Here is a 12,530-nt window from a genome sequence, read left to right on the forward strand (position 1 = left end):
AATGTGCTTCAGCCCCACACACTTAAAAAACTTTAATTTTTCTGGAGATTAAATCTCGTTTACCATAACCACACCCACTCTGCTGAGATTAGTCAAGCATCAAGGTTTGTCACCACACATCATCAATTCCGGGAGATCTCCATCAGGGCGTGATTACAGTTGGCTGGAGAACAAGTGAAGACCAATTATAATAATTGACTACGCTCTTGTAACCTCTCGTTCGCTAATAATTCAGACGTGGGATGAAGTAATAACTTCAAAACATCGTCATGATAAAAGACTAACAGCATCTTACCGACATTTGAAACATGTGAGGGAGTCAGGAAAGATGGATTAGTTCCATCTGTTGTCCTTTAAAACTCACAAAAGATGACATATAAGAATATATATATAGTACATAGTAATAGTTTAAACCTAGAACTGTTAATGTTCAGTGATGGTTTACAAGAGCCTGAGATGAATGTTATAAACCCTACCAAAAATAAAATGTCAAACTGAAATATATGTAATTGCAACCACTATCTTACACGATCATTTTTGGGCAAAAGGTTGTGTGCCTGAGACCTGTGCATTCAAGAGGAGCATTAACAGGCAAGTGAAAAAAGCCATTGCTGCTAGTCACAGATTCAGATATGACTTTAATTTAATGAAAAATTAAACCAAAACCTAAATGTAGTAACACAATCTGTGTTACTTTTTGGTCTGGTTACTCCAGTTTATACCAAAGCCAGAGCCATTACTGTACCGAGTATCAATACCCATCTATACTAATGACTACATAATGAGTGGCAGCTTTGACAAAAAGACTATTTAATAGATTTTAAAAGCTTGTTCCGACCGTTTCAAAGACGTCTGTCTTTGTTATGAGGTTATCTGGGGCTGTTGTTCGGTGCCATAGGACACAAACACAGCAGAAGAGAGTCAGTAAGTGCCAATCAGAAATGTGCAATTACTGTCCAGAACAGAACAGGAAATTTGGCACTAGAGAAAAAAGCTTCAGTTCAAGTCTCATTAATATTGTTGAGGTGCATTTCCTCTCAGCCGGAGTGGCGATGAGGTGATTATCAGGCAGCTCAAAAATGCTTGCGAAATACATGTTGTGGTTAAAAATATATTTCTGCGATCTTAACGTCTCAACTCGAGAATGAACACAATCTCACCGGCACACTCGCGACAGTGACGGACGACATCGTGGAAATAGCTGGCAGCGTTTCATGATTGCAATTGAAATGTTACATTATCATTTCAATCTTCACATTAAACATCGTTTAAAAGTTAATTCACTCTTAAGTATTTTCCTGTGTACGGAACAAAACGTCATTAAGAACGTTTGCACACACAGGCAATCCAACTCTAAGTGCTCGATAACTTCGCCATTATTTTTTGCGAAACGAGAGCATCGTAATGGAACTTCATTAGCAAGAGTAAAATTAACTACAATATTTGCATGCTAAGCATTTCAACTTTTCTGAATGGAATCAACTGTTTAGCACCTCTAATACATTCTATCGTTCTCGTTTCCTCTCCCAGTCGTGCTGAGATCTTTTTTTTTTTGTCAGTGGAGCAAATTTAGCAACAGCAACCGACAACATCGGGTCAATCACACCGGTGAATTATCATCCTGTCAGGCTACAAGATACATGGTCTGCCAATAAATGCTCTCTGGTCAGCAAATCAGTGGTACAAGACAGATAGTTAAGCCGCAAGATAACTTAGCACCGGAGCCAGTTGTGGGGGTTGGTTTGAAGAATTGGCATCCATTGTAGGAAAAAAACACACATCGATCTCAGTAATGCAAAATAAATGTAAATAGCCTTTTTCCTACGTTAATCACAAATATGTTAACGTGCATATCTTACACATGTGACATAACACACAACATATTCCAACAAACAGCTAAATGCAAACATGAAAAACACCTTTTATTAATGTATTGTATACATTGAATTGAATTGAATAAAACCTCTAATAAATCCTATTAAGTAAATTTCCCCCAGATAATGTATTCCTACAAGCTATATGGATTTTCTTTAGAGTCTCCCTGTAAATAAATCAGATTCAAGTAAGTGCAACATTTTAATTAACCTTTCAGGAGTGGCGGTTATTTAGTGAAGGGCAACTACTGAGTTGATTTAAGTGTTTTAAATGGATCTTGGACCTCTATTGTACTCATCGGTATGTGTCTGTTGGTACAAAACTTTATTTTCAGTGAAATATTAACATTAGAAAATGAGCTAAAGCCTCGCCCATTGGAGATGAAATCTCATTTACCACTATGCTGAGATTGGTGAACAGTTTTTTTAATCACCAATTCCGGAAGGGACCTGTTGTATAAACAAAGCAGGGCGTGATTGAAGATGGCTGGAGGAGGATAATGGGCTACACACTCGTAACCTTTTGTTCGCCAAGATTTCAGACGGGAGAACTTTATAAAGTAATAACTTCAATCATGATAAGAAAGTTACTGCATCTTGGAGAGAAATACTTCAAAATTTGAAACATGATGTTGTCCTTGGACGACACTTTCTTTCAAATGACGTTACGTTCTACAAAAGTCAACTGGATGAGGCTCCAAATTCTATTCTCGCTCGACGTGCCACCAGACTTCTAAGGTCAAACAGATTCTCACGGACGCTTATGTTTGAGTCTCCAGGAATACAAGAGGACTCCCACTGCCACATCAGCGTTCCCAATCAACCGTGGCTCACAGTCGGCAATAAAAGGAGTAATGAGCCTTATACTGGCTCATAAAAACACAACTGTTTTCTTATCATTTCAAAGACATTTTGTTGCCAGAAGACAAAAAAAAAGGGGAAAAGATTTAAAATCCCGCCAGGATTTGTCATATGATTTTCATCTATGAAAAATATTTCTGTTATGTTTTTACAACTGGCTCACAAGTCCGTCACAACTGCATGCTTACTTTAATCGCTTTTTAATATCTGGACTGCTCGTACTCCCACTCACTTTGGGATGATTAAAGATTCATCACATGAGATCTGACAGTGGCATTCGGCGGGCGATTGTCTGGGTACTTACTGCCGACGTGGAGATAGATGGTGTCGCGTCTCTCCCCGTGTGGGTTCTGGAAGCAGCTGTAGAGTCCGTTGTGGCCCAGGTCCACCTGGGTCAGAATCAATCTGGGTCCTTCTAGCTGGTGCTGGAACTTCACGTCTGTTCCGTTCACCTTCCATGAAACGGAGGCGTCGTTGTTGAGCGAGCCGCACTGCATGGTGACGTCACTGGACATGCGCTCATACTGGTTGCGAGCACCTGGAAACAAAGCGAAAGTACAAGATTAGATTGTGTTCGTGACAACATTTACCTCTTCCATGAAACAAATGTTCCTCTTTTCCTGGTATCTTAATTGTTTAACGTTCCTTATCCAGCATCTCTTTTCCACATGCACACAAAATCTGTGTAACTGTCCTCACCAATATTCTTACCGATCCCTTTATAAGATCCAGAAGACTTTAACACATCACAGAAGGTATTGCAGGTACAATTTGATTCAGAATCAGAAACGTTTATTGCCAGTGTTGTAAACACAACACGGGATTGTTTGTGGTGTCAGTACGGAATAAAAATAATGAAACAAGATAACCAGTAGAAAAATAAGCAATAGAAAAATGGAATCAAGCACCAAGGCAGCCCTTCTATGGCGTCTATCCAAATGGTTACCAGAGTCTGCGTTGCGGAAATATGTTTTGAAGCAATGAATTTATTAATAATTAATATATTTAAATTACCAACATCTTTAGTAGCAGATGCAGGATTTAACAGAACACCCTACTAGGACAAGACTACTCAACCAAAATTCAACCCATCATCTACTATATCCTGTAAGACAAGCTTATTAAAAAAAAGATGCACCAGGATATGAATCATTTAGCATAAATGTATTGAAGTAGCAAGAGCGTCACATTATACTAATTGTTGGCGGCGGCGACATCATGACATCATCAAGTGGCTCAGAGGAATGCCTTTGGCATTTGCTTTGTGTAGAGGTTTTTCTGTCAATTCCTCATTAAATCTTCTGTTTTCTGGGTTAGGGTTGTTTATGTGTTAGGGTTAGCAACTTGACGTCTCTTTGATCTAAACTTGAGGTCCTTGGTAGTCATAGGTTCATGAGGCATCATGAGGCAGTGTCTTGATTTTGAAAGGCCACTAGATGGCACTCTCTGCATTATAATATTTGGCTTTTTATACGCTAACTCTGATAGCTATGCTAAAACTGAGGGTGCCATTAAGTGGCCTTTACTAGTCACTTAAAAAAAACATCACTAGTCTTTGGCTTCCCATTTACTTCAGCCGAAAAGCGACTAAAAAGTTGCAAAAATCCGCAGATTGGCAAAACCACATTTGACACATTGAATTTTAAGCATTGATGGGGGGGCGTGACACTCCAGCTAGCTTAACAGGCCATATTTGACTATGGGCCCTTAGTTGAATAGCCCTGTACTAGAGTTTGTTTCTGTTTTTTTTTTTATGCCTTTCGATGTACCTGAGCTACCTTTGAGATTTACTGGTAGATGTTTTGGGCACCTCGAAGCAAACCAGGGGTTGACTATTCAATTACTTTGAGAACCATTAACCTACAAGAAAGAAGGGTTGAATAAATACTTTTAATAATAGTATCCATAAGACTACAGATGGAAAGTAGCATTGTGCTAAATCTTGTGCAACCATCTTTTTTAATGTAACTGCACATTGTCCTTTTAAATAAAGTGAAATTGAAAATTGAAGTATAAATGATCAAATTGTGTAAATATGATGTATCAGCAATTATATTATTATATTTGAAAAATAGTGAGAGAAGAAAAAAAAGAGAAAATGAAGTAATAAAATAAGCAACTTAACCTAATACCAGTATTCATTTTACTCACAGGGACCAAATAAAGGTAGTGATATTTAGAATGGGTGGTGGCGATAAGAAAAATTGTAAATTGAAAACAAGCGGAAAATAGGCTAATAACACGACAATCATTGGGGACTGTATTGTTTCCTTTGTTAAGTAGAATTCCATCATTGGTAACATGACTGTCTGACAAAATTACTAAATATTTAGTTATCTTACGAAGCAAAAGCTCAAAAAGAAGCCATGTAAGTGATCCTCCCCAAACAGAACCTCTTGTCCGAAATGTCCACAGAGGCTCGGGAGACGTTGACCTTTCGGGTGAAAGGGATATATGTGACTCTAATGGGAGTTTTAGCCTGGACAATGAGAATGGTTGGCTGTGTTGATACGTCTCCCGGGACCTGTCACGACCACACAAGGTTAAGACATCAGCTTAACACCTCGACATGGAGGATCAGCGGCACAACAAGCAACAACAATAAAATATTGATCCTATCAGGAGGAAAAAAAAAAAAGTCTACAAAAGAACCGGAGAAAAATAAAAAAAAGGTGCTCTCATTGGTTCGGGATCTGGTGCTGTCAAGATTCTTGTCTTGTTCTAATATCTCTCTCTCTGTCTTTGTCAGAATCTCCTCCCTTTCTTTCCCAATAAAAAAAAAGGCTTTCATGCTGCTGTTTTTCACAAGAGACTGCTTCCTCCTCTCCGTGTCCAAAGACATGCCTCTTAACGGATCTGATACAGATGTCAGGCTCGTCTTTCATGTATATTTGATGTCCCATAACGGAGTCGATCTATATTTAATATGACAAGATCCCACTTCCCATTAACATTAACCTGACGCTGTTTGTTCTCCTACACTCTCGTCGTTCCTGCTTCTCTCCTTCATCGCCACTCTCCCCGAGTGTTCGTTCTCAATCCTTCATTATCTTAGTTTGATGCCGTCAGACTTCCACTCCCTCTTCCGCCGCCGCCCGCTTCCATCCATCTCGCCAAAGTGACACTTTTTAAATAGTGTGACACAAAAACACCATTTGTATAATGTGTCTTTTGAAGTCATGTCCCACAAGACGTCGCCTGCCATCAAAAAATAATAATCATCCGAGGAAAATATACAGTTGGACTTTGATTTTCAGTTTGCTTTGATGATGATGCTCGAGTCCATTGCTATGTAAATGTTGAAAGAAAAGTAACCAGGACAGAAGATGGAGCCAAGAGAAACGACGGGAGCAGAGAACATAAGAAATATGTAATACAAAACAGCAACTCTGACTTCAATTGGTTAAAATCCAGCTATTCTTTTCAACACCTTAATCTTGATCTTTAAAGTATGTACTTTTTTGAGTATTGTTTTGATTGTCTAAGCGCTTTGTGACCCTGGTCTCGAAAAGCGCTATATAAATAAATATTACTTACTTACTTACTTAAATAAGAAAGTCATTTATTGATCCATATATTTTCTATTTACCACAAAAACATACATAAACTGACTGAATTAAATTGACTTACATTAAAGACATGTCAAACAGCTAACAGCCATGTTATTAGTGTAAAAATATTACAAACAAATGATCTTTCATGTTTAATATGAATAGGAAATACAATCTTATACATTTTTTGTATTTTAAAGTATACATTTTATAAATTTGATTTAAAGACTCCTAACTAACCTCCTACTAACAGCAAAGTCCTGCATGTTGAACAAATATATGTATTCAGTTAATCAATGTTGCTGCTTTACTGAGGTTTCTTGTCTAAAGGAAACTTTTATTTTGTGATTCCGAAATCACAATCGGCATCAAACTTTCATCCACAAGTCTGGTTTTAAGCTTCTCAAAGTATTTTTGTTGAACTTACGAGTTTAATCCTGTTCATGTTTTGGTTTCCGTTTATTCCTCTTATCTTCCCCCCCTCCCGTCCAATATCAATTCATCTGTGTGACCTGTGCTCTCATCTCCGAGTCTTTCATTTGTGTTGACCTCCTCCGTCATATCAAGGACCACATCCCCGTCGTCCACGTCACACACCGCATGCACTGCCTTCGTGCTTTGAGTTCTTGACATGACAAGTGCCGTCGGTTATTTATCTATTGTCAGCTCTGTAAATAAGATTTGCTGCTCACGCCGTTCTGTAATCATCCATTTTCAGAACAAGAAACTGTCACTGATTGCAGTGATTGCAATCCCCACGCACAACTCTAGATTTGTTAAAGCCATCAATCATCGTCTTGGACAATAACAAGCCTCAACAACAGAGGCTGCACTGTCAATGCTACACTTTCCAGGTATAATAAACTTCAGTCAACCATTTCTGTAAAGCTTGTACTTTTCTCTTTAATGAGACGTAAAGGTGAGTAGTTTTCTTATACATTGTTTGGTTAATGTGCAGGAAAAATACACGTTAGCCTGTGTTTTTTGGATATTTTTTTGTTCATCAAATATATTCAACAATGTAAAAATATAATAAATAAAAATGTTGGTTTTTTTGCAAGGGATTAGAAGGACCATTAGATATTGTGACCCAAGCTTCTCGTAATAACCTTTAAAACATGTCACTTTGCATTCCACATAGACCAAAACAACAGGTACAGACAACTTATATTCAGGTTCTAACTGTAACTAAATATTCTTTAATTATGGAATACTTATATTTAATACTGTTGAAATTGAATTGAACATTAAAGATCATTTTAGAAACATTAAATTGTAGTGAATAAATAAATAGTCTTCCTTCAGGAATATAGGAATATGTTTATATGTATTTACTTTATATTACTTAATCTTAAGAGAAGTTAAAATGTATTAATAAAAATATATATATATATATATATATATATATAAAAGAAAATGTACAACAATGCAGAACATATTTTGACTGATGATTTGCTATTAGTTCATTAATGACTGGTTTAGTTAACAGTCATGACAGTAGAGCATGTTGCCGCTCTTTCAATGACACGGGAGGAACTTAAAACAACCATTTCAAATTATGTATGATTGATATTTTGAAGTATCATAAAAATAATGAGGTGTTCCTGGAATTGGGTATGATAGATAACATACATTAAAATTGTAAATGGATAGAACAGACAAAGTCATTCAACATCACATCACTGACGTCTTGCTGTTCGTCCACAGTTGTTTGGAGCCATCTATAGGAGGAACATACGATGAGGTGTTTGCACAGACTTCATCACACTAATGCCTCATCAGCATTCTGCCGAAGAGGCATAATGATCACAATGACATTCATCTCCAGCGCTATTGATCCACTGGCAATGGAGCGGCATTGTTAGCAGCACCAGAGCACTTATTTACTTTCAGACGGGACCAGACGCCCTCCAAAACATCTCCACCAAACGGAATCACTTATTCTTCCTGAAATATGTATAACAGGGGGGCGAGTTAAATGAAAATCCAAAGTGAGGTTTTGCTCGGATAGATATCAATGGCATAATTCCCCGATACAAACTCAAGCACCAGGGGGTTACCTGGGAAACACTGCTGTAGTAGGGCTGAACTTTTCACCCACGCCAGGATTTATGCCGTTCACTTTAGCTCGTATGCAGCGCTGCATTGTTTCCCGAGAGCACTGCATTACCATAAAGAGACAACATGAGGCCGCATTGTAAGGTCAACAGCGCTCACACCTCCAGGACACTGCAAACCCACCGTCTCTAACGTGAATCCATTAGATCGCTCAGATAAACGCCGGGGCTATCAATTGCACGTGGTTGCCGGTTAAGAGACATGAGTAATGATGTATAAACAGAGCAGATAATCCAGTATGCTTGCATGTTTTCTGGTGAAGTGATGATCTGGTGCATAAATGAATAAAAGTCTTGGACGTATCAAGGTTAAAATTCGAGAAAATATTCAAAGCACTGGCTTGAAGTTAATAAGAGAAATTGGAGACAATGAGCGTCCTCAATAAAAAGAGTCATTTATCTAAATCTAACAATATTGGTACATTTATAAACTACTACTTATAAAACTGGACAGCCACACTTGCAAAGACGAATCCTGAGGGGAAGATGGTTGATACATGTCTCAGACAGGAGCATTGAACAAGGAGAGCAGATAAATGCAGCACAAAGAGCTTCTTTAGCGCACACGTAGTTAACATCAAGAGCTACATTACATTGTTACAGGACTGCACTTTAGATGATTGTTTTGAAAAAGAGATACTTGAATGTAATGATATATATCCAGAGCAAAGGGAAAAAATCTCAATGCATCCTTTGAAATGCGTTTTTAAGATATTAAATTGAAAGTATTGTATTGGAAAAGTGTCCACTCAGTCAATTGACAGTGAACATTCAGGTTGGATGCTTCTTTCCCGTGAGGCTGAACTGCACAAAATAAAAGGTGTCGCCATGAATTTTAAAATGCGAGATACTTTGTAGTGCTGTTGCATCTCTGCCAAGGAGGTCTTGTGATTGTTTTCTTTATCTCTTAGCTTCAATTTTAAGAAAATAAAGGATTTTATCTATTTTGATGAAACCTTCAGAAAATTGTTTACAATGAAACAGGCAACACATGATTTAATTTGGGTGGTTCTATACTTCCATCTGGATTCATAACTTTCTGTTAAACATTAAAATATATGTATATATATATATATATGTTGTCACTTTGTAAAACTCTGAGATCTTTTTCTCTATGTAACCTTGTCATGGTGACTCAGTCATGTAACACCAAACTTCATTACAACAGTAGGTCATAAACAATTACTATTTAATAGTATTTCTCTTGTTATGTAAACAAATGCAAATTACTCAATTGAGGTTATATTTTTCAGACAGCAGGGGGCGCCAGAAACAACAACCTAAAACTGACCTATTGTCGCTTTTTGGAAAAGCAAAACAAAAAAGAAAATTTGAATCATGTGACATAAATGAGAACATGTCTTGCTATTGTTTGTTCTAAATGTTTTATAATTGTAAGGCAAAGAGATTTAAAAACTCACTGCAGAAAGTACCTGGTAGGGATGTGGTTAGAACAATGTGCCCGTCCCTCGAGCGGAACGAGTTCAACTCCCGGTCAAAAAGTGTTTATTTTCCGTGAGTCAACCCACTGCTTAAATCATAGATGTTGATTCCTTGCTGTGTTTTAATAAAGTTGTGTAACATGAGCTCATTAGGTGAGCAGTGTGTGCTTTTCTAGTTTGGATTGTTAAGACTTCTAAAACACTTACACATAAGTGGTGTCATGATGAGTCACTACTTCATCATTACATCACCTTGCATGTTCAAACACCGAAAATAAATGAAATCAACTGAGCCTGAGACAGGTGCGCCACGTGTAGCGAGTGTTCAACACCACAATCCATTAGGCAAAAACACACACACCATCTTGACTCGTGTAAGAATACTGATGAATTTTCAGCAAGATGAAACATCTGTGAGATTGAAAATGAAATACAAATTGTCTAGAAACGCATGCCTGTGTGTGATTCTATCACTTCTATCTACCCTGTGTGTACCTCCAGTTTCTGCGGCTGGTTGAAAGTTACGATCCCGTTGGCGAGAAATAAAAATGAACTTTGGTCCCGCCGTGTGATGTCTGTTTGTGCTATAGTTGTGTTTCATGTGCACATCCAACCGTGCGTGCTATTTTCCTTGCTTAAAGACTCATTAGTGAAACACATTTGTATGCTAAAGCGAGTCCGTGCTTTCGTGAAAGGCCCGATGCTAAAACATTGGATATGCTGACACCGACAACAAGAATGGAGGCTGGAAAATTGTCAGTTTAGTTTCAGAAAATCTAATCTTCTGCTCGGTATTCACCCAATACCCAATATATAGCAGGAGGAACAAAACACCCTTGGGGTCCAATTTACATAGGAAGCTCTATATTATATATGCATTGTAAGACTCTACGTGTTGATGTGATAATGTTTTACAGATGATCTACTGAGTAATTGTATTAATGAGAACATGCAAGAGCTTGAAATGTCATTTCTTGACTAATATTAAAGTGAGACGCTCTGATCCTCATTCAGATATATTTTTGAGATTACAATGATTAATCTTAATTCTTATGTTTCATGATATACTTAAAGTATATATTTCCATAATTTAAAAAGATGTAATGAACCATACAATCTAGCATTCAACGATGCAGCTGTCGTGTTGCATCACTGAAACATGATACTGACAAAGAGTCCGAGGGCGAGGTTTAACGTTTTAGTCACGCTTTAAGACCGATTAAAAAGTAATAATGTGAACAAAAGTGGTATTTTCTTTCTGTCCAATGCAGCCAACAAAGACAACGTGAGTGTGTCATCAGCTTTATCCAATTATTATATACACGCAATTTTCTTGTAACCTGAACTTGCCCTTTAATTCAACTCTTCATTTTTTTTAAAGGGCATTTGTTGATTTAATTGTGTCTTGGACCTCTATTGTACTCATCAGTATGTGTCTGTTTGTACAAAACTCTCTTTTAATGAAGATATTTACATCAGAAAAGCCTCTTAAGCTCCTCCACGAGACACAATATATATTTACAGTAATCGTGGGCATACTTAATGGTAATTAAATGATAGCCCTGTATATTCAATTAAAAAAAACACTTGACGTTTTAATAGATTTTTAATTCACAAGTATATTTTCCTCTCTCTGATAAATAAATATATCAGGATAAGTGCAGGTGCACATAATAAAACTAAATATGCCTGGAGGTCCATGAAGCAGCTTCTAGTTTCACAATCCTATTTCTCTTCCAGCACAACATGTTGACCCATCAAAGCGGCTAAACGCACAGGTGGAGCTATTAAAATGAATGGTGGCTTAATTCCAATGACGTCTCCGGAGAGAATGACTTGAATCCAGTCATTTACAATGTCCTTGATGCCCTTCACCCCCCCCCACCCCACGTTTCCATGAAGTCGAGAAAAATCAGTGAAGTTGAGAAAAAGAATCAACATTAAGCTGCTATGAGTCGCTCGGTTTACCTGTAACCTTGTTCTCGTGTGTGAGACATCGGCGGCGTTTCATTTTATTCTGCTTATTTTCTTATTAGTTTCCAAGTCAAAAATGAGGAACTGGGCATAAAAGATTGTTTTATTTTAATCGTTGAATGGCCTTTTTAGTAGAATTTATTCAATTGGAACAAATGATGAATTAAGTAAGATTTGTAATGAATAGAACTAATTAACCTTTTTTAAAGAAATGTTTTAACAGAAATTCTAGTCATTTTAATGATATGTTGTCTGCAACCTTTAGTTTCCACCAGCAGGGGTGAATATTGTTGTGTTTTGTTTAAATAAATAGAAAATAAAGATAATCAACTTTATATAATGTGCTCTAAGGAAACATTTAATGAAAAAAAAAAGGATAATACGATTCTCCAGAACAATTAATGCCCACTTCAGGGTGTGACTGACCCTTTTTCTCCCCCCGATAACTTAAGAACAAGAAGAACAACAAACACCTGAATAAAATATTCCTTTAGAATATCATATCAGTCCCATAAATAGCTAAAAGAACAACAGGTATGTTCACATATCCACACATCTTTTGGAATTGTCCAAAAACACAGTCCTTCTGGAATAAAACACAAAATCATTTGCAAGCTGGCAGTATTTGAGATCCATTGTTTGTGTTGTACCATGTGCCATTTTAAGGGAAAAGTAGATCAAAATTGAATAAAAAATATATATTTTTTGCTA

At 37.1% G+C, this 12,530-nt stretch overlaps 1 protein-coding gene across 1 annotated transcript in view; it reads right to left on the reverse strand.

Moving 5' to 3' along the window:
• cntfr (ciliary neurotrophic factor receptor) overlaps positions 1 to 12,530 on the reverse strand; it is a 209,681-nt gene that overhangs the window by 87,127 nt on the left and 110,024 nt on the right. Inside the window, exon 4 of the mRNA XM_087791388.1 lies at positions 3,040 to 3,273. Coding sequence (XP_087647514.1) covers positions 3,040 to 3,273 — 234 coding nt within the window. The remainder of the gene's footprint in view (positions 1 to 3,039; positions 3,274 to 12,530) is intronic.

The sequence above is a fragment of the Callionymus lyra genome, chromosome 5 (assembly GCF_982586985.1).
Source record: "Callionymus lyra chromosome 5, fCalLyr1.hap1.1, whole genome shotgun sequence".
NCBI classification, from domain to species: domain Eukaryota; kingdom Metazoa; phylum Chordata; class Actinopteri; order Syngnathiformes; family Callionymidae; genus Callionymus; species Callionymus lyra.